This window comes from Heterodontus francisci, chromosome 8 (assembly GCF_036365525.1).
Source record: "Heterodontus francisci isolate sHetFra1 chromosome 8, sHetFra1.hap1, whole genome shotgun sequence".
NCBI lineage: Eukaryota > Metazoa > Chordata > Chondrichthyes > Heterodontiformes > Heterodontidae > Heterodontus > Heterodontus francisci.
In genome coordinates, this window is record NC_090378.1 from 128,380,274 (window position 1) to 128,406,058 (window position 25,785).

General features: G+C 54.8%; 1 protein-coding gene across 1 annotated transcript in view; it reads right to left on the reverse strand.

Moving 5' to 3' along the window:
• LOC137373269 (probable voltage-dependent R-type calcium channel subunit alpha-1E) overlaps positions 1–25,785 on the reverse strand; it is a 1,486,297-nt gene that overhangs the window by 1,346,233 nt on the left and 114,279 nt on the right. The window contains exon 2 of the mRNA XM_068038118.1: positions 7,899–8,216. Within this exon, the coding sequence (XP_067894219.1) occupies positions 7,899–8,216 (318 nt within the window). The remainder of the gene's footprint in view (positions 1–7,898; positions 8,217–25,785) is intronic.

Here is a 25,785-nt window from a genome sequence, read left to right on the forward strand (position 1 = left end):
TGGAGGGAGGGTACATCTGGATGGGTTCCCTGTCCCCTGTACCCTGTTGGAAGTCATTCCTGGTGGAAGTTGGGTATAGATAAGATTGGGCTCTGTGTTGATTCACCCTGCAGCTGTATTTATGTTCACGGAGTGATAGTATCTGAACCCAAAGTGAAGAATGGTTATGTGGGCCAGTCAGACAGCAATGTGGGGTACAGCATAGAATACTTATCATTTTTGCTCTTCTTTCACACCCTTCTCCCTGTTAGGCCACTGGGAGCTTTACTCTGTATCTAACCCTGTGCTGTACCTATCCTGGGAGTGTTTGATGGGTCAGTGTAGAGGGAGCTTTACTCTGTATCTAACCCCATGCTGTACCTGTCCTGGGAGTGTTTGATGGGGACAGTGTAGAGGGAGCTTTACTCTGTATCTAACCCCATACTGTACCTGTCCTGGGAGTGTTTGACGGGTCAGTGTAGAGGGAGCTTTACTCTGTATCTAACCCATGCTGTACCTTTCCTGGGAGTGTTTGATGGGGACAGTGAAGAGGGAGCTTTATTTTGCCTTTCACTTGGAGTGTAGTTTGCCACAGTAACCTTTAATCAGAGGTTGAGAAATAGCTGCAGGGGATTCAGTCCTCAGTGTCTCCACATTAAATATTAAGCTGTGTTTATTATTCAGTGAGGTGTATGTGCCTGACAGAATATAAATCAGCATTTTAGCATCCACTGCCCTGGGGCAGGACTGAAACCCTACTGGGTTTTAATATGCCATCCCAGAATTTGGAAGATGGAAAATGACAATGGGCCACACCACCTGTTGAGTTGCTGGACATTGGGGGTAGGGGGTGTGGTGACTCTGGACACTGACAGCTAGCTCCACAGCCTGATTTGGGAGCACATCCAGACCAATTATTTGGATTTTATTTGCATTCAAAATGATTCAAAATAAAGGCAGTAATTCATTGCTGAGCCTGTCTCTTTCACCACCTAATGTTCCAAGCTGGTCCTGCATTTACACTCAGAGCTGGTGAAAATCACAAACAAAAACGAGTGCAGTAATCACACTTACTTCCATCGCAGAGTGAGAACAATCAAGCTCTGTCTACACGGAGAAATCATGACAGCAAATCATTAGCATTCATTCCCGGGTATCTGTTATTCTATATATAAACCACCCAAACCCCTCGATTAGATTCCAGTCTGTAACTCACTCCCAGGTATCTGTTATTCTATATATAAACTACCCAAACCCCTCGATTAGATTCCAGTCTGTAACTCGCTCCCGGGTATCTGTTACTCTATATATAAACCACCCAAACCCCTTGATTAGATTCCAGTCTGTAACTCGCTCCCAGGTATCTGTTATTCTATATATAAATCACCCAAACCCCTCTATTAGATTCCAGTCTATAACTCACTCTCGGGTATCTGTTATTCTATATATAAACCACCCAAACCCCTCGATTAGATTCCAGTCTGTAACTCGCTCCCAGGTATCTGTTATTCTATATATAAACCACCCAAACCCCTCGATTAGATTCCAGTCTGTAACTCACTCCCGAGTATCTGTTATTCTATATATAAACTACCCAAACCCCTCGATTAGATTCCAGTCTGTAACTCACTCTCGGGCATCTGTTATTCTATAAATAAACTACCCAAACCCCTCGATTAGATTCCAGTCTGTAACTCACTCTCGGGTATCTGTTATTCTATATATAAACCACCCAAACCCCTCGATTAGATTCCAGTCTGTAACTCACTCTCGGGTATCTGTTTTTCTATCTATAAACCACCCAAACTCTTCGATTGGATTCCAGTCTGTAACTCACTCCCAGGAGTATCTGTTATTCTATATATAAAACACCCGCTCCCTCAATTAAATTCTAGCCTGTAACTCACTCCTGGATATCTGTTATTCTATATATAAACCACATGAACATTTCGACTAGACTCCAGCCTGCAACTCACTCCCGGGTATCCGCTATTCTCTATATAAACCCCCAGAACCCCTCAGTTAGATTCCAGTCTGTAACCCACTCCCAGGTATCTGTTATTCTATGTCTAAACTACCAAAGCCCTTGATACAGGGCCATGGGGAGAGAATGGGGCAGTGGGATTAGTTTGGGATTGACATTGGGCTATGGGGAGACAGTGGGGCAGTGGGATTAGTTTGGGATTGATACAGGGCTATGGAGAGAGTGTGGGGCAGTGGGATTAGTTTGGGATTGACATTGGGCTATGGGGAGACAGTGGGGCAGTGGGTTTAGTTTGGGATTGATACAGGGCTATGGAGAGAGTGTGGGGCAGTGGGATTAGTTTGGGATTGATACAGGGTATGGGGAGAGAGTGAGGCAGTGAGATTAGTTTGGGATTGATACAGGGTTATGGAGAGAGAGTGAGGCGGTGTGATTAGTTTGGGATTGATATAGGGCTCTGGAGAAAGAGTGGGGCAATGGGATTAGTTTTAGATTGCTCTAGATAGGGCAGGTCGAGACAGGATTGGATGAATGGCCTCTTTCTATGCTGTAAACATCGAAGGTGCATGTGTCAAATCTAAGGGAACTTGCGATAATCCTGAGATCAGCTAACTCCGGGCTTTGTAAACCCTGCGCTGTATCCGATACTCACTACTTTGATGCTGAAAGTACCTGGAAGTTTGTACTTGATTTATTTAGTGAGTGGAGTGTGATATGTAGCTGTCAATCATCAGCAAAATGATAGACTCATAGACAGTGCTATCAAGCGGCACTGACTCATCAGTAACCTGCTCAGTGATGCTCAGTTTGGGTTCTGCCAGGGCCACTCAGCTCCTGACCTCATTATAGCCTTGGTTCAAACATGGACAGAAGAGCTGAACTCAAGAGGTGAGGTGAGAGTGACTGCCCTTGACATCAAGGCAGCATTTGACTGAGTATGGTATCAAGGAGCCCTAACAAAACTGAGGTCAATGGGAATCAGGGGGGAAACTCTCCGCTGGTTGGAGTCATACCTAGTGCAAAGGAAGATGGTTGTGGTTGTTGGAGGTCAATCATCTGAGCTCCAGGACATCACTGCAGGAGTTCCTCAGGGTAGTGTCCTCGGCACAACCATCTTCAGCTGCTTCATCGATGACCTTCCTTCCGCTGTAAGGTCGGAAGTGGAGATGTTCACTGATGATTGCACAGTCTTTAGCACCATTTGCAACTCATCAGATACTGAAACAGCCTATGCCTGTATCCAGGTTTGGGCTGCTAAGTGCCACAGGTATTGTAGTGGTTATGTTACTGGACTAATAATCCAGAGAATGTGGGCTCACATCCCACCACAGCTGCTTACCAAACTGAATTTTCAAAAATATGTAAAATAATCTTTAAAAAAAATGTTATGGCATCAATTAAAGTAATCATTAAGATGTCAGATTGTCATAAAACCCCAACTTATTTACGACTATCCTGAGGGAAACCTGCTGTCCTTACCCAGTCTGGCCTATATGTCATTCCAATCCCACATTGACTTTTAACACTCAAGAAGCTCGACACTATTCAGGACAAAGTAGCCTGCTTGACTGGCACCCCATCCACCACCTTCAACATTCACTCCCTCCACCACCGACACACAGTGGCAACAGTGTGTACTATCTACAAGATGCACTGCAGCAATGCACCAAGGCTCCTTAGACAGCACCTTCCAAACCCACAACCTCTACCAACTAGAAGAACAAGGTTAGCAGATGCATGGGGACACCACCACCTGCAAGTTCCCCTCCAAGTCACACACCATCCTGACTTGGAACTATATCGCCGTTCCTTCACTGTCGCTGGGTCAAAATCCTGGAACTCGCTTCCTAACAGCACTGTGGGTGTACCTACCCTACATGGACTGCAGCGGTTCAAGAAGGTAGCTCACCTTTTCAAGGCCAATTAGGGATGGGTAATAAATGCTGGCCCACATCCCATGAATTTATAAAGGAAAAGCTGTATTTCCAGCCAATTGTATATTCTCTTTGAATGATGAACCTTGCCTTCATATCCTGCTGCTGCAAGAGGAAACAAATTCAATTTGAGAAATTTCCAATTGGTATAAACCTTTATGAGAACAAAATCAGGGCTTTGGAAGGGGAAAAAAGGTTTCAGAAAATTGTCTGAGAAAGGGTGGAGTGATATCTGAGAAGTTACGGAGTTCTTCAGAATACCGTGAGAACCAAAAAAGATTGTGCCTCAGGGTTATTTCCCTGCTCTTGTGTGTCTCCTCTTTGGATTGACACTTGCTCAAATGCGAAGCAACTTGTGACTCTCAAGTCAAATCTAACCCAAAGTCAGATCTGCGGGCAAGGGGCATTTAAAGGGCCACTGCACATGTGCAGAACAAGGCAGACGGTGGAATGGCATTGTTTAGGGTCAGAGTGGGTATACTTTGTGATTTAGTGATTTGAAAACTGAATCTTAGCCAGGCCTGAAACGTGAACCTGCCTGGCTAAAACCATTCTCCTGGACTCTTCTGTTATGTCGGGATCAGCCCAGGGGGACAAATAGCTCACTGCTCTACCCCAGCCCACCCCACCCACTCACATGGACAACCTGCCACCTCTCACTTGGTGGCTTCCTCCCTCCCCAACAGCACGGCTGAGATCGAAAGCACACTTCAGATGGGGATCAGACTGGGGGAGTGGGGATTTGGAAATTGCAGAATTGCTTCCCTGGCCCCTACCATCCCCACCAACCCCTAGAGATCCGAGACATCTCGAGGGATGATCAATGAAGGCTGGCACTGTCAGCAATGCAGAAGCCATGAATACATTTTAAAAGAAATAACATTTGCACCACACAAGTCATATGCCCAACAAGGGAGAGTCTAAGCTCCTCCCCTTACCATTCAATGACATAACCATCATCGAACCCCCACCCTCAACATCCTGGGGTGGGAGGCGGTGTGGGTGTGGGGGTGGGGGGGGTGGTGGTGTTGACATTGACCACCACATAAATAGTATGGTTACTAGAGAAGTTCAGGATGCAGAACACAGACAATAGTTAACCCTTTGAGTAACAGTAGGGGGAAGCCACAAGATGATTCACAAGACACGGGCGCAAGGCAGCTTTACAGGAAATCCCCCTCAGAGTTAATCCTCAGACTCAGCGGAAACCTCCCTAAGGTCACTCCAGGTGCCTCAGGGTCACGTCAAGTGCCATCTCGGGAGAGCTGGCAGGTGGCAGATGGAGATGTGGCACCAATGCCAACTTGAGTTACAAGCCATCTCCCCTCCAATTACAATTCTATCCTGTCAAAGCATTCCCACTCTTAATAACAGGCAGAATAAACAGACTCATTTTTCAATATCCAACATTCAGGGGTTGTTCCTGCAAAGAACTGGTCAGCCAATGTTAATTCCCACTGAAATAAGCAGTCACAGAGTGAAACTAGAAGCCACAGTTTCGAATTCCAAATTACAATCCCGCTTGGGCACAGCCTTGTCCAGATATGGGCTGTGGGGGGGGGGGGGGGGTTGGCGGGGGGGGGTGGGGGGTGGTAGGGGAGTAGGGTGAATGGGGGTGGGGGCCCTGCCTTTCACTCTTGCCTGAGTCTATCATAAAAGGATTTCTCAGCAAACCTTCCCTCAGCACTTTTCTCCATTCTCTGTTTACAAATACAATGATATCAGAACCACAGCATTTCCTGATTGTGCTCTTACAACTGAGCTATATGACTAACAACACCTCACAGTCCCTACTGCCTTGTCATACCCGCGAAAGCTTGGCCCTCTTCATACATGACAATGGGTCCATTCTCTCTTTCTCCGCTCCTTCTACTATTGCCTCACCTCCCTTGAATAACCAACCAAGAAAACTTCATTAGCACTGGCAGCCCACTCTTCACCAGAATGTCATCTGTCAAGCTGACCAACACTCGACTCACCCTCGTCCCGTCTCCATCCCCAGCACAGTGTGGGCAATGGTGTGGGAAGGAGGAAATGTGGAAAAAACTCCCAATCATCATTTGATAGAAGTGGGATCGAATTGAATTAAAGTGGGGGAATAATGAAAAGTCAAATAGGTGGTGGAAGAAGGAGAGGGAAAGGTCAGTGGGGAAGTGGCACAAAAGGAGACAGAAGAGTAAATGGGAGATGGAGGGAGAGTCAATGGGGAGATGGAGGGAGAGTTAATGGAGAGATGGAGGGGAGAGTCAATGGAGAGATGGAGGGGAGAGTCAATGGAGAGATGGAGGGGAGAGTCAATGGGGAGATGGAGGGAGAGTCAATGGGGAGATGGAGGGAGAGTCAATGAGGAGATGGAGGGAGAGTCAATGGGGAGATGGAGGGAGAGTTAATGGAGAGATGGAGGAGAGAGTCAATGGAGAGATGGAAGGGAGAGTCAATGGGGAGATGGAGGGAGAGTCAATGGGGAGATGGAGGGAGAGTTAATGGAGAGATGGAGGGGAGAGTCAATGGAGAGATGGAGGGGAGAGTTCATGGGGAGATGGAGGGGAGAGTTAATGGGAGATGGAGGGGAGAGTTAATGGGGAGATGGAGGGAGAGTCAATGGGGAGATGGAGGGAGAGTTAATGGAGAGATGGAGGGGAGAGTCAATGGAGAGATGGAGGGGAGAGTTAATGGGGAGATGGAGGGGAGAGTTAATGGGAGATGGAAGGGAGAGTCAATGGGGAGATGGAGGGGAGAGTCAATGGGGAGATGGAGGGGAGAGTTAATGGGGAGATGGAGGGGAGAGTTAATCGAGAGATGGAGGGAGAGTCAATGGGGAGATGGAGGGAGAGTCAATGGGGAGATGGAGGGAGAGTTAATGGGGAGATGGAAGGGAGAGTCAATGGGGAGATGGAGGGGAGAGTTAATGGGGAGATGGAGGGAGAGTTAATGGGGAGATGGAGGGAGAGTTAATGGGAGATGGAAGGGAGAATCAACGGGAGATGGAGGGGAGCGTTAATGGGGAGACGGAGGGGAGAGTCAATGGGAGATGGAGGGAGAGTCAATGGGGAGATGGAGGGAGAGTTAATGGACAGATGGAGGGGAGAGTCAATGGGGAGATGGAAGGAGAGTCAATGGGGAGATGGAGGGAGAGTTAATGGGGAGATGGAGGGGAGAGTCAATGGAGAGATGGAGGGGAGAGTCAATGGGGAGATGGAGGGGAGAGTTAATGGGAGATGGAAGGGAGAGTCAATGGGGAGATGGAAGGGAGAGTCAATGGGGAGATGGAGGGGAGAATTAATGGGGAGATGGAGGGAGAGTTAATGGGGAGATGGAGGGAGAGTTAATGGGGAGATGGAGGGAGAGTTAATGGGAGATGGAAGGGAGAAGCAATGGGAGATGGAGGGGAGAGTTAATGGGGAGACGGAGGGGAGAGTCAATGGGAGATGGAGGGAGAGTTAATGGGGCGATGGAGGGGAGCGTCAATGGGGAGATGGAGGGAGAGTCAATGGGGAGATGGAGGGAGAGTTAACAGGGAGATGGAGGGAGGGGCAATGGGAATGGGGATGGTGAGGGTGAATGGAGAAGTGGAGGGAAAGTCAATGGGGAGATGGAGGGAGAGTCAATGGGGAGATGGAGGGAGAGTTAACGGGGAGATAGAGGGAGGGGCAATGGGGATGGTGAGGGTGAATGGAGAAGTGGAGGGAAAGTCAATGGGGAGATGGAGGGAGAGTCAATGGGGAGATGGAGGGAGAGTCAATGGGGAGATGGAGGGAGGGGCAATGGGGATGGTGAGGGTGAATGGAGAAGTGGAGGGAAAGTCAATGGGGAGATGGAGGGAGAGTCAATGGGGAGATGGAGGGAGAGTTAATGGGGAGATGGAGGGGAGAGTCAATGGAGAGATGGAGGGAGAGTCAATGGGGAGATGGAGGGAGAGGCAATGGGGATGGTGAGGGTGAATTGGGGATATGAGAAACATCTCAAACTGCTCGGTTGTAATACAACCTTTGGAAGGATATGGCCACTCGATGACCTTTCTGGCCGATTTCCTGACGATATTATCCTCCCCGAACAAGAAGAGCGATCTGTTGGCGGTCAGGCAGTTGTGTCGGACAGGGATGGGGTTATACAGAGCCATGGTGCGAGCCCTCTGCGCCCTGGACTGTTTAAATCCTGCCGAGCCCTGTGCTGCCGCCGCCGCCGCCGCCACCGCTGCCGCTGCTCCTGCCGCCGCCGCCGCCGTGCCTCCTGCCACCGGCACTTCGTGGCGGCTCCTTCCCGGCTCCGAGCCGATATCCACCGACATGCCGCTCATCGCTTCCCCGAATCGAGCCATCCTGCATCAAGGAGGGAAATGGAGAGAAATAAAGCAGGGCAGAGGATGGCAGGGAAAGAAAGAGACTGCTTCAGATTTGTAACGATCCCTGAGCACAGGTTGCTGATCCAAGTCTGAGAGAGGCAGCGAGTGCTAGAGTCTCACTCAACATTACCAAGCGACCTTACCCAGATCCCAATCCAGAGAGGAGATAGAGGGAGGGAGGGAGGGAGGGGAGGGAGGAGATAGAGAGAGGGTGAGAGAGGAGATAGAGAGAGGCAGGAGGGGGACAATTACAAATGAGCTGTCCTCCCCACACACACACACTCGACTGTAACCCACTTGAGCACCAGCAGATAGGATGTGGAATAAATTAAATGCTCACAGAAGCAGCCTACATCTGCTGATTTCTCGGGAGCCATCCTCCAATTAAAAAGTGCCTGATGTTTAATTCATTGTCAAACAGATTTCCCTCCCTCTTCATCCTGGCCGAAAGCGAGGGAGAGATAGAGAGTGAAACAGAGAGAGAGAGAGAGATAGACTGAGTGATACAGAGAGAGAGTGAAAGAGATGAGAGAGGGAGAGAGACAGAGTGATACAGAGAGAATGAAACAGAGAGAGACAGACCGAGGAATAGAAAGAGTTAAACAAAGAGATGGACAGAATGATGCAGAGAGTGAAACAGAGATAGAAAGAGTGATAGAGGTAGAGTAAAACAGAGAGATAGACAAAATGATTGAGAGAGATAGAGTGCTGCAGAGAAAGTGAAACAAAGAGAGAGATAGACAGAGAGAGAAACAGTGAAACACACAGAGAGAGAGAGAGAGAGATGCTCTGCTGTCTGCTTTCCAATAACAGATCCAGTCTGCACCCTGTGGCACCAGCTTCTGGGTCAGTGTTTGTGCCAATATGGGAGAGGAGAGTGGATAGAGAGTGTTGTCCCAGATACCATGTGTACAACAGCAGGCAGAGCCATTACCCCCGACCCCAGCACCGATCTGCTTTATTTAGCCAAGCCACCGTCTTGCCCCACTGTGACTGCAGCAGCTGGTGCCCGGGTATCAGGGAGCAGGGCACTGCCCCTCTGAGACTGAGAACACTCCCTCCCTCATCAGCTGTTACCCCCCGCAACCCTAAAACCCACGACCCCCAACACCCCCAACACCCGGTGATGATCCATTACCGCGCTCGCTGCTTTGTTTACTCGAGACTCGACAAAAAGACGAATCAAATCGTCAAAAGCAACATCACCCCCAACACCCCCCACCCCCGGAAAAAAACACACACAGACCCAGTGACAACATCACCCCCAACCCCCCCTCCAAAAAACACACACAGACCCAGTGACAACATCACCCCCAACACCCCCTCCAAAAAACACACACAGACCCAGTGACAACATCACCCCCCAACCCCCCCTCCAAAAAACACACAGACCCAGTGACAACATCACCCCCCAACCCCCCCTCCAAAAAACACACAGAGACCCAGTGACAACATCACCCCCCAACACCCACCCCCGGAAAAAAACACACACAGACCCAGTGACAACATCACCCCCCAACCCCCCCTCCAAAAAACACACACAGACCCAGTGACAACATCACCCCCCAACCCCCCCTCCAAAAAACACACACAGACCCAGTGACAACATCACCCCCCAACCCCCCCTCCAAAAAACACACAGAGACCCAGTGACAACATCACCCCCCAACCCCCCCTCCAAAAAACACACACAGACCCAGTGACAACATCACCCCCCAACCCCCCCTCCAAAAAACACACACAGACCCAGTGACAACATCACCCCCCAACCCCCCCTCCAAAAAACACACAGACCCAGTGACAACATCACCCCCCAACCCCCCCTCCAAAAAACACACACAGACCCAGTGACAACATCACCCCCCCAACCGCCCCTCCAAAAAACACACAGAGACCCAGTGACAACATCACCCCCCAACCCCCCCCCAAAAAACACACACAGACCCAGTGACAACATCACCCCCCAACCCCCCCTCCAAAAAACACACACAGACCCAGTGACAACATCACCCCCCAACCCCCCCTCCAAAAAACACACACAGACCCAGTGACAACATCACCCCCCAACCCCCCCTCCAAAAACACACACAGACCCAGTGACAACATCACCCCCCAACCCCCCCCCCACGAAAAAAACATACACAGACCCAGTGACAACATCACCCCCCAACCCCCCCTCCAAAAAACACACACAGACCCAGTGACAACATCACCCCCCAACCCCCCCTCCAAAAACACACACAGACCCAGTGACAACATCACCCCCCAACCCCCCCTCCAAAAAACACACACAGACCCAGTGACAACATCACCCCCCAACCCCCCCTCCAAAAAACACACACAGACCCAGTGACAACATCACCCCCCAACCCCCCCTCCAAAAAACACACACAGACCCAGTGACAACATCACCCCCCAACCCCACCTCCAAAAAACACACACAGACCCAGTGACAACATCACCCCCCAACCCCCCCTCCAAAAAACACACACAGACCCAGTGACAACATCACCCCCCCAACCGCCCCTCCAAAAAACACACAGAGACCCAGTGACAACATCACCCCCCAATCCCCCCTCCAAAAAACACACACAGACCCAGTGACAACATCACCCCCCAACCCCCCCTCCAAAAAACACACACAGACCCAGTGACAACATCACCCCCCCAACCGCCCCTCCAAAAAACACACACAGACCCAGTGACAACATCACCCCCCAACCCCCCCTCCAAAAAACACACACAGACCCAGTGACAACATCACCCCCCAACCCCCCCTCCAAAAAACACACACAGACCCAGTGACAACATCACCCCCCAACCCCCCCTCCAAAAAACACACACAGACCCAGTGACAACATCACCCCCCAACCCCCCCTCCAAAAAACACACACAGACCCAGTGACAACATCACCCCCCAACCCCCCCTCCAAAAAACACACACAGACCCAGTGACAACATCACCCCCCAACCCCCCCTCCAAAAAACACACACAGACCCAGTGACAACATCACCCCCCAACCCCCCCTCCAAAAAACACACACAGACCCAGTGACAACATCACCCCCAACCCCCCCTCCAAAAAACACACACAGACCCAGTGACAACATCACCCCCCAACCCCCCCTCCAAAAAACACACACAGACCCAGTGACAACATCACCCCCCAACCCCCCCTCCAAAAAACACACACAGACCCAGTGACAACATCACCCCCCAACCCCCCCCTCCAAAAAACACACACAGACCCAGTGACAACATCACCCCCCAACCCCCCCTCCAAAAAACACACACAGACCCAGTGACAACATCACCCCCCAACCCCCCCTCCAAAAAACACACACAGACCCAGTGACAACATCACCCCCCAACCCCCCCTCCAAAAAACACACACAGACCCAGTGACAACATCACCCCCCAACCCCCCCTCCAAAAAACACACACAGACCCAGTGACAACATCACCCCCCAACCCCCCCTCCAAAAAACACACAGACACCCAGTGACAACATCACCTCCCAACCCCCCCTCCAAAAAACACACACAGACCCAGTGACAACATCACCCCCCAATCCCCCCTCCAAAAAACACACAGAGACCCAGTGACAACATCACCCCCCAACCCCCCCTCCAAAAAACACACACAGACCCAGTGACAACATCACCCCCCAACCCCCCCTCCAAAAAACACACACAGACCCAGTGACAACATCACCCCCCAACCCCCCCTCCAAAAAACACACAGAGACCCAGTGACAACATCAACCCCCAACCCCCCCTCCAAAAAACACACACAGACCCAGTGACAACATCACCCCCCAACCCCCCCCTCCAAAAAACACACACAGACCCAGTGACAACATCACCCCCCAACCCCCCCTCCAAAAAACACACACAGACCCAGTGACAACATCACCCCCCAACCCCCCCTCCAAAAAACACACAGACACCCAGTGACAACATCACCCCCCAACCCCCCACACACACACACACAGACCCAGTGACATCATCACCCCCACCCCCCCCCCACACCCACACACAGACCCAGTGACAACATCACCCCACCCCCACACACACACACAGACACCCAGTGACAACATCACCCCCCCCCCCACACACACACACACAGACCCAGTGACAACATCACCCCACCCCCACAAACACACGCACGTACCCAGTGACATCATCACCCCCACCCCCCCACACACACACAGACCCAGTGACATCATCACCCCCACCCCCCCCACACACACACACAGACCCAGTGACAACATCACCCCCCCCCCACACACACACAGACCCAGTGACAACATCACCCCCCACACACACACACAGACCCAGTGACATCATCACCCCCCCCCACACACACACACAGACCCAGTGACAACATCACCCCCACCCCCACACACACACACAGACCCAGTGACAACATCACCCACCCACACAAACACACGCACATACCCAGTGACATCATCACCCCCAACCCCCCACACACACACACAGACCCAGTGACAACATCACCCACCCACACAAACACACGCACATACCCAGTGACATCATCACCCCCAACCCCCCCCACACACACACAGACCCAGATACATCATCAAACCCCCCCCCACACACACACAGACCCAGTGACAACATCACCCCCCCACACAAACACACGCACATACCCAGTGACATCATCACCCCCAACCCCCCACACACACACACAGACCCAGATACATCATCAAACCCCCCCCCACACACACACAGACCCAGTGACAACATCACCCCCCCACACAAACACACGCACATACCCAGTGACATCATCACCCCCAACCCCCCACACACACACACAGACCCAGATACATCATCAAACCCCCCCCCACACACACACAGACCCAGTGACAACATCACCCCCCCACACAAACACACGCACATACCCAGTGACATCATCACCCCCAACCCCCCACACACACACACAGACCCAGTGACATCATCACCCCCACCCACCCCCACACACACACACAGACCCAGTGACATCATCACCCCCACCCCCACACACACACACAGACTCAGTGAAATCATCACCCCCACCCCCCCACACACACACAGACCCAGTGACATCATCAACCCCACCCCCCCACACACACACAGACCCAGTGACATCATCACCCCCACCCCACCACACACACACAGACCCAGTGACATCATCACCCCCACCCCCCCCACACACACACAGACCCAGTGACATCATCAAACCACCCCACCACACACACACAGACCCAGTGACATCATCACCCCCACCCCCCCCACACACACACAGACCCAGTGACATCATCAAACCACCCCCCCACACACACAGAGACCCAGTGACATCATCACCCCCACCCCCCACACACACACAAACAGACCCAGTGACAACATCACCCCCCCACGCACACAAACAGACCCAGTGACAACATCACCCCCCCCCACACACACACACACACACACACACAGACCCAGTGACAACATCACCCCCCCCACACACACACACACAGACCCAGTGACAACATCACCCCCCGCCACACACACACACACAGACACAGTGACATCACACACCCCCGACACACACACACACACACACAGAGACCCAGTGACAACATCACCCCCCCACACACACACACACAGACCCAGTGACAACATCACCCCCCCCCCGCCACACACACACACACAGACACAGTGACATCACACACCCCCGACACACACACACACAGACCCAGTGACAACATCACCCACGCCCCACACACACACAGACCCAGTGACATCATCACCCCCACCCCGCCACACACACACACAGACCCAGTGACAACATCACCCACACCCCACACACACACAGACCCAGTGACATCATCACCCCCACCCCGCCACACACACACACAGACCCAGTGACATCATCACCCCCCACCCCTCGCACAAACACTCACAGACCTAGTGACAACATCACCCCCACCCCCCACACACACATACAGACCCTGTGACATCATCACCCCCACCCACACACACACACACAGACCCAGTGACATCATCACCCCCAAACCCCCCCCACACACACAGTCCCAGTGACATCATCACCCCCACACTCCCCACACACACACACAGACCCAGTGACAACATCTCCCCCACCCACACACACACACACAGACCCAGTGACATCATCACCCCCAAACCCCCCCCCACACACACAGTCCCAGTGACATCATCACCCCCACCCCCCCAACACACACACAGACCCAGTGACATCATCACCCCCACCCCCCCAACACACACACAGACCCAGTGACATCATCACCCCCACCCCCCCACACACACACACACAGACCCAGTGACATCATCACCCAAACTCCCCCACACACACACATAGACCCAGTGACATCATCACCCCCACCCCCCCCCACACACACACAGACCCAGTGACCATCATCACCCCCAACCCCCCCCCCCCACAAACACACAGACCCAGTGACATCATCACCCCACACCCCCACCCACACACACACAGACCCAGTGAGATCATCACCCCCCCAACACACACACACACAGATCCAGTGACAACATCACCCCCACCCCCCACACACACACAGACCCAGTGACATCATCACCCCCACCCCGCCACACACACACACAGACCCAGTGACAACATCACCCACGCCCCACACACACACAGACCCAGTGACATCATCACCCCCACCCCGCCACACACACACACAGACCCAGTGACATCATCACCCCCACCCCTCGCACAAACACTCACAGACCTACTGACAACATCACCCCCACCCCCCACACACACATACAGACCCTGTGACATCATCACCCCCACCCACACACACACACACAGACCCAGTGACATCATCACCCCCAAACCCCCCCCACACACACAGTCCCAGTGACAACATCACCCCCACCCACACACACACACACAGACCCAGTGACATCATCACCCCCAAACCCCCCCCCACACACACAGTCCCAGTGACATCATCACCCCCACCCCCCCACACACACACACAGACCCAGTGACATCATCACCCCCACCCCCCCCAATACACACACAGACCCAGTGACATCATCACCCCCACCCCCCCCCAACACACACACAGACCCAGTGACATCATCACCCCCACCCCCCCACACACACACACACAGACCCAGTGGACATCATCACCCAAAACCCCCCCACACACACACATAGACCCAGTGACATCATCACCCCCACCCCCCCCACACACACACAGACCCAGTGACATCATCACCCCCAACCCCCCCCCACACACACACATACCCAGTGACAACATCACCACCCCCCCCCCACAAACACACAGACCCAGTGACATCACCACCCCCACACCCCACCCACACACACACAGACCCAGTGAGATCATCACCCCCCCACACACACACAGATCCAGTGACAACATCACCCCCACCCCCCCCACACACACAGACCCAGTGACAACATCACCCCCACTCCCCCCACACACACAGACCCAGTGACATCATCACCCCCCACACACACACACACACACAGACCCAGTGACATCATCAACCCCACCCCCCACCACTCACACACACAGACTCTGTGACATCATCACCCCCACTACCCCCCCACACACACACAGACCCAGTGACATCATCAACCCACCCCCCACACTCACACACACAGACCCTGTGACATCATCACCCCCACCCCCCCCACACACACACAGACCCAGTGACAACATCGCCCCCCACACACACACACAGACCCAGTGACATCATCAACCCCACCCCCCACACACTCACACACAGACCAAGTGACATCATCACCCCACCACCCCCCCACACACACACAGACCCAGTGACAACATCACCCCCACCCCCCCCCCCACACACACAGACCCAGTGACATCATCACCCCCCCCACACACACACACAGACCCAGTGACATCATCACCCCACCCCCACACACACACACAGACTCCAGTGACAACATCAACCCACCCCCCCCCCACACACACAGACCCAGTGACAACATCACCCCCCCCACACACACACAGACCCAGTGACATCATCACCCCCACACCCCCACAAACACACACCCACAGACCCAGTGACATCATCACTCCCCCCACACACACACACAGACCCAGTGACATCATCACCCCCCCCACACACACACACAGTCCCAGTGACATCATCACCCCCACCCCCCCCACACACACACACAGACTCAGTGACAACATCAACCCCACCCCCCACACACACACACAGACCCAGTGACATCATCACCCCCCCCACACACACACACAGACTCAGTGACAACATCAACCCACCCCCCCACACACACACACAGACCCAGTGACATCATCACCCCCCCCACACACACACACAGACCCAGTGACATCATCACCCCCACACCCCCACAAACACACACCCACAGACCCAGTGACATCATCACCCCCCCCCACACACACCACAGACCCAGTGACATCATCACCCCCACCCCCCCCACACACACACACAGACTCAGTGACAACATCAACCCACCCCCCCCCACACACACACAGACCCAGTGACATCATCACCCCCCCCACACACACACACAGACCCAGTGACATCATCACCCCCACCCCCCCCACACACACACACAGACTCAGTGACAACATCAACCCACCCCCCAAACACTCACACAGACCCCGTGACATCATCACCCCCACCACCACCCCACACACACAGACAGACCCTGTGACATCATCACCCCCACCCCCCCACACACACACAGACCCAGTGACATCATCAACCCCCCCCACAAACACACACACAGACCCAGAGAGAACATCACCCCCCACACACACACACAGACCCAGTGACAACATCACCCCCCACACACACACACAGACCCAGTGACATCATCACCCACCCACACACACACACAGACAGACCCAGTGACATCATCACCCCCACCACCACCCCCCACACACAGACCCAGTGACATCATCACCCACCCACACACACACACAGACCCAGTGACATCATCACCCCCCCACACACACACACACACAGACCCAGAGACAGCATCACCCCCCCCACACACACACACACAGACCCCGTGACATCATCACCCACCCCCCCCCACACACACACACACACAGACCCCGTGACATCATCACCCCCACCCCCCCAAACATTCACACAGACCCAGAGACATCATCAACCCCACCCCCCCACACACACACACAGACCCAGTGACATCATCAACCCCACCCCCCCACACACACAGACAGACCCTGTGACAACATCACCCCCCCACACACACACAGACCCAGTGACATCATCACCCCCCCCCACACACACACAGACCAGTGACATCATCACCCCCACCCCCCCCACACACACACACAGACCCAGTGACATCATCACCCCCACCACCACCCCCACACACACACACAGACCCAGTGACAACTTCACCCCCCACACACACACACAGACCCAGTGACATCATCACCCCACCCACACACACACACACAGACCCAGTGACATCATCACCCCCCACCACCCCCACACACACACACAGACCCAGTGACATCATCACCCACCCACACACACACACAGACCCAGTGACATCATCACCCCCCCACACACACACACACACACAGACCCAGTGACATCATCACCCCACCAACTCACACACACACACAGACCCAGTGACATCATCACCCCCCCACACACACACACACAGACCCAGTGACATCATCACCCCCCACACACACACACAGACCCAGTGACATCATCACCCCCCCCACACACACACACAGACCCAGTGACATCATCAACCCCACCCCCCACACTCACACACACAGACCCAGTGACAACATCACCCCCACCCCCCCACACACACACACAGACCCAATGAGGTCATCACCCCCCAACACACACACACACACACAGACCCAGTGAGATCATCACCCCCCCCAACACACACACAGACACAAGTGACAACATCACCCCACCCACACACACACACACAGACCCAGTGACAACATCACCCCCACCCCCCCCCACACACACAGACCCAGTGACAACATTACCCCCCCCCAGACACAGACCCAGTGACAACATCACCCCCCCTCCCACACACACACAAACACAGACCAAGTGACATCATCACCCCACACCCCCCCAACACACACACAGACCCAGTGACATCATCACCCCCACCCCCCCACACACACACACACAGACCCAGTGACATCATCACCCAAACCCCCCCCACACACACACATAGACCCAGTGACATCATCACCCCCACCCCCCCCCACACACACACAGACCCAGTGACATCATCACCCCAACCCCCCCCCCCACACACACACAGACCCAGTGACAACATCACCACCCCCCCCCACAAACACACAGACCCAGTGACATCACCACCCCACACCCCACCCACACACACACAGACCCAGTGAGATCATCACCCCCCCAAACACACACACAGATCCAGTGACAACATCACCCCCACCCCCCCCACACACACAGACCCAGTGACAACATCACCCCCACCCCCCCCCCACACACACAGACCCAGTGACATCATCACCCCCCACACACACACACACACACACAGACCCAGTGACATCATCAACCCCACCCCCCACACTCACACACACAGACTCTGTGACATCATCACCCCACCCCCCCCACACACACACAGACCCAGTGACATCATCAACCCACCCCCCCACACTCACACACACAGACCCTGTGACATCATCACCCCCACCCCCCCCCCCACACACACACAGACCCAGTGACAACATCACCCCCCACACACACACACAGACCCAGTGACATCATCAACCCCACCCCCCACACACTCACACACAGACCAAGTGACATCATCACCCCACCACCCCCCCACACACACACAGACCCAGTGACAACATCACCCCACCCCCCCCCACACACACAGACCAGTGACATCATCACCCCCCCCACACACACACACAGACCCAGTGACATCATCACCCCCACCCCCCCCACACACACACACAGACTCAGTGACAACATCAACCCACCCCCCCCACACACACAGACCCAGTGACAACATCACCCCCCCCACACACACACAGACCCAGTGACATCATCACCCCCACACCCCCACAAACACACACCCACAGACCCAGTGACATCATCACTCCCCCCACACACACACACAGACCCAGTGACATCATCACCCCCCCCACACACACACACAGACCCAGTGACATCATCACCCCCCCCACACACACACACAGACCAGTGACATCATCACCCCCACACCCCACAAACACACACCCACAGACCCAGTGACATCATCACCCCCCCACACACACACACAGACCCAGTGACATCATCACCCCCACCCCCCCCACACACACACACAGACTCAGTGACAACATCAACCCACCCCCCCCACACACACACACAGACCCAGTGACATCATCCACCCCCCCCACACACACACAGACCCAGTGACATCATCACCCCCACCCCCCCCACACACACAGACTCAGTGACAACATCAACCCACCCCCCACACACACACACAGACCCAGTGACCATCATCACCCCCCCCCACACACACACACAGACCCAGTGACATCATCACCCCCCACCCCTCCCACACACACACACAGACTCAGTGACAACATCAACCCACCCCCCCAAACACTCACACAGACCCCGTGACATCATCACCCCCACCACCACCCCACACACACAGACAGACCCTGTGACATCATCACCCCCACCCCCCCACACACACACAGACCCAGTGACATCATCAACCCCCCCCACAAACACACACACAGACCCAGAGAGAACATCACCCCCCACACACACACACAGACCCAGTGACAACATCACCCCCCACACACACACACAGACCCAGTGACATCATCACCCCACCCACACACACACACACAGACAGACCCAGTGACATCATCACCCCCACCACCCCCCACACACAGACCCAGTGACATCATCACCCACCCACACACACACACAGACCCAGTGACATCATCACCCCCCCACACCACACACACACAGACCCAGTGACATCATCACCCCACCAACTCAGCACACACACACAGACCCAGAGACAGCATCACCCCCCCCCCCCACACACACACACACAGACCCCGTGACATCATCACCCCACCCCCCCACACACACACAACACACACAGACCCCGTGACATCATCACCCCCACCCCCCCAAACATTCACACAGACCCAGAGACATCATCAACCCCACCCCCCCACACACACACACAGACCCAGTGACATCATCAACCCCACCCCCCCACACACACAGACAGACCCTGTGACAACATCACCCCCCCCACACACACACACAGACCCAGTGACATCATCACCCCCCCCACACACACACAGACCCAGTGACATCATCACCCCCACCCCCCCACACACACACACAGACCCATGACATCATCACCCCCACCACCCCCCCACACACACACACAGACCCTACAACTTCACCCCCCACACACACACACACAGACCCAGTGACATCATCACCCACCCCACACACACACACACAGACCCAGTGACATCATCACCCCCACCACCCCCCACACACACACACAGACCCAGTGACATCATCACCCACCCACACACACACACACAGACCCAGTGACATCATCACCCCCCACACACACACACACACAGACCCAGTGACATCATCACCCCACCAACTCACACACACACACAGACCCAGTGACATCATCACCCCCCCACACACACACACACAGACCCAGTGACATCATCACCCCCCACACACACACACAGACCCAGTGACATCATCACCCCCCCCACACACACACACAGACCCAGTGACATCATCAACCCCACCCCCCACACTCACACACAGACCCAGTGACAACATCACCCCCACCCCCCCACACACACACACAGACCCAATGAGGTCATCACCCCCCCCAACACACACACAGACACAGTGACAACATCACCCCACCCACACACACACACACAGACCCAGTGACAACATCACCCCCACCCCCCCCCACACACACAGACCCAGTGACAACATTACCCCCCCCCCAGACACAGACCCAGTGACAACATCACCCCCCCCTCCCACACACACACAAACACAGACCAAGTGACATCATCACCCCCACCCCCCCCGACACTCACAGACCCAGTGACAACATCACCCCCCCCCACACACACACACACACACAGACCCAGTGACATCATCACCCCAACCCCCCCCCCACACACACACACACAGACCCAGTGACATCATCACCCCAACCCCCCCCACACACACAGACCCAGTGACAACATCACCCCAACCCCCCCACACACACACACACAGACCCAGTGACATCATCACCCCCACCCCCCCCCCCACACACACACACACAGACCCAGTGACATCATCACCCCACCAACTCACACACACACACAGACCCAGTGACATCATCACCCCCACCCCCCCCACACACACACAGAGACCCAGTGACATCATCACCCCCCACCCCCCCCCCACACACACACACACAGACCCAGTGACATCATCACATCCACCCCCCCCCCACACACTCACACAGACCCAGTGACATCGTCACCCCCACCCCCCCACAAACACACACACAGACCCAGTGACATCATCACCCCCACCCCCCCACAAACACACACACAGACCCAGTGACATCATCACATCCACCCCCCCTCCACACACTCACACAGACCCAGTGACATCATCACCCCCACCTCTCCCACACACACATACACACAGACCCAGTGACATCATCACATCCACCCCCCCACACACACACACACAGACCCAGTGACATCATCACCCCCACCCCCCCCACACACACACACACAGACCCAGTGACATCATCACATCCACCCCCCCACACACACACACACAGACCCAGTGACATCATCACATCCACCCCCCCCCCACACACTCACACAGACCCAGTGACATCACACCCAAACCCCCCCACACACACACACACACAGACCTAGTGACATCATCACCCCCACCCCCCCACACACACACAGACTCAGTGACAACATCAACCCCCCCCCACAAACACACACACAGACCCAGAGACAGCATCACCCCCACCCCCACACACACACACACAGACCCCGTGACATCATCACCCCCACCCCCCCAAACATTCACACAGACCCAGTGACATCATCACCCCCACCCCCCCAAACATTCACACAGACCCAGTGACATCATCACATCCACCCCCCCTCCACACACTCACACAGACCCAGTGACATCATCACCCCCACCTCTCCCACACACACATACACACAGACCCAGTGACATCATCACATCCACCCCCCCACACACACACACACAGACCCAGTGACATCATCACCCCCACCCCCCCCACACACACACACACAGACCCAGTGACATCATCACATCCACCCCCCCACACACACACACACAGACCCAGTGACATCATCACATCCACCCCCCCCCACACACTCACACAGACCCAGTGACATCACACCCAAACCCCCCCACACACACACACACACAGACCTAGTGACATCATCACCCCCACCCCCCCACACACACACAGACTCAGTGACAACATTAAACCCCCCCCCACACACACAGACAGACCCTGTGACAACATCAACCCCCCCCCCACACACACAGACAGACCCTGTGACAACATCACCCCCCCCCACACACACACAGACCCAGTGACATCATCACCCCCCCCACACACACATACACAGACCCAGTGATATCATCACCCCCCCCCCACACACACACACAGACCCAGTGACTTCATCACCCCCACCACCCCCCACACACACACACAGACCCAGTGACAACATCACCCCCCCCCCACACACACACACAGACCCAGTGACATCATCACCCCCCCCACACACACACAGACCCAGTGACATCATCACCCCCACCCCCCCCACACACACACAGACCCAGTGACATCATCACCCCCACCACCCCCCACACACACACACAGACCCAGTGACAACATCACCCACCCACACACACACACAGACACAGTGACATCATCACCCACCCACACACACACACAGACCCAGTGACATCATCACCCCCCTCCACACACACACACACACAGACCCAGTGACATCATCACCCACCCACACACACACACACACAGACCCAGTGACATCATCACCCCCCCCCCCACACACACACACACAGACCCAGTGACATCATCACCCCACCAACTCACTAACACACACAGACCCAGTGACATCATCACCCCCACCCCTCCCACACACACACACAGACCCAGTGACATCATCACCCCCCCACACACACACACACAGACCCAGTGACATCATCACCCCCCCACACACACACAGACCCAGTGACATCATCAACCCCACCCCCCCACACACACACACACAGACCCAGTGACATCATCACCCCCACCACCCCCACACACACACAGACAGACCCTGTGACATCATCACCCCCACCCCCCCCCACACACACACTGACCCAGTGACAACATCAACCCCCCCCACAAACACACACACAGACCCAGAGACAGCATCACCCCCACCCCCCCCCACACACACACAGACCCAGTGACAACATCAACCCCCCCCACAAACACACACACAGACCCCGTGACATCATCACCCCCACCCCCCCAAACATTCACACAGACCCAGAGACATCATCAACCCCACCCCCCCCACACACACACACAGACCCAGTGACATCATCAACCCCACCCCCCCACACACACAGACAGACCCTGTGACAAGATCACCCCCCCCCCACACACACACACAGACCCAGGGACATCATCACCCCCACCACCCCCCCCACACACACACAGACCCAGTGACAACATCACCCCCCCACACACACACACAGAGCCAGTGACATCATCACCCCCCCCCCCACACACACACACCGACCCAGTGACATCATCATCCCCCCCACACACACACAGAGCCAGTGGCATCATCACCCCCACCCCCCCACACACACACACAGACCCAGTGACATCATCACCCCCCCCCCACACACACACACAGACCCAGTGACATCATCACCCCCACCCCCCCCCACACACACACACAGACCCAGTGACATCATCACCCCACCACCCCCCACACACACACAGACCCAGTGACATCATCACCCCCACCACCCCCCACACACACACAGACCCAGTGACATCATCACCCCCACCCCCCCACACACACACACAGACCCAGTGACATCATCACCCCCCACACACACACACAGACCCAGTGACATCATCACCCCCACCACCCCCCCCACACACACACAGACCCAGTGACATCATCACCCCCCCACACACACACACAGACCCAGTGACAACATCACCCCCCCCCACACACACACAGACCCAGTGACATCATCACCCCCACCACCCCCCCCACACACACACAGACCCAGTGACATCATCACCCACCCACACACACACACAGACCCAGTGACATCATCACCCCCCCACACACACACACACACAGAACCAGTGACATCATCACCCCACCCCCCACACTCACACACACAGACCCAGTGACATCATCACCCACCCACACACACACACAGACCCATTGACATCATCACCCACCCACACACACACACAGACCCAGTGACATCATCACCCCACCAACTCACACACACTCACAGACCCAGTGACATCATCACCCCCACACACACACACACAGACGCAGTGACAACATCAACCCCCCCACACACACACACAGACCCAGTGACAGTATCACCCCCCCCACACACACACACATACACAGACCCAGTGACAACATCACCCCCCCCACACACACACACACACAGACCCAGTGACAGCATCACTCCCACCCCCCCCACACACACACACACAGACCCAGTGACATCATCACTCCCACCCCCCCCCACACACACACACACAGACCCAGTGACAAAATCACCCCCCCACACACACACACACACACAGACCAAGTGACAAAATCACCCCCCCCCACACACACACACACACAGACCCAGTGACAACATCAACCCCACCCCCCCAGACACACACACAGACCCAGTGACATCATCACCCCCACGCCCCCACACACACACACAGACCCAGTGACATCATCACCCCCCCCACACACACACACACAGACCCAGTGACAACATCAACCCCCACCCCCCCACACACACACACAGACCCAGTGATATCATCACCCCCCCCCCCACACACACACAGACCCAGTGACATCATCACCCCCCCCACACACAAACACAGACCCAGTGACATCATCACCCCCCCCACACACACACACAGACCCAGTGACATCATCACCCCCCCCACACACACACACACACACAGACCCAGTGACATCATCACCCCCCCCCCACACACACACACAGACCCAGTGACAACATCACCCCCCCCACACACACACACAGACCCAGTGACATCATCACCCACCCCCCCAC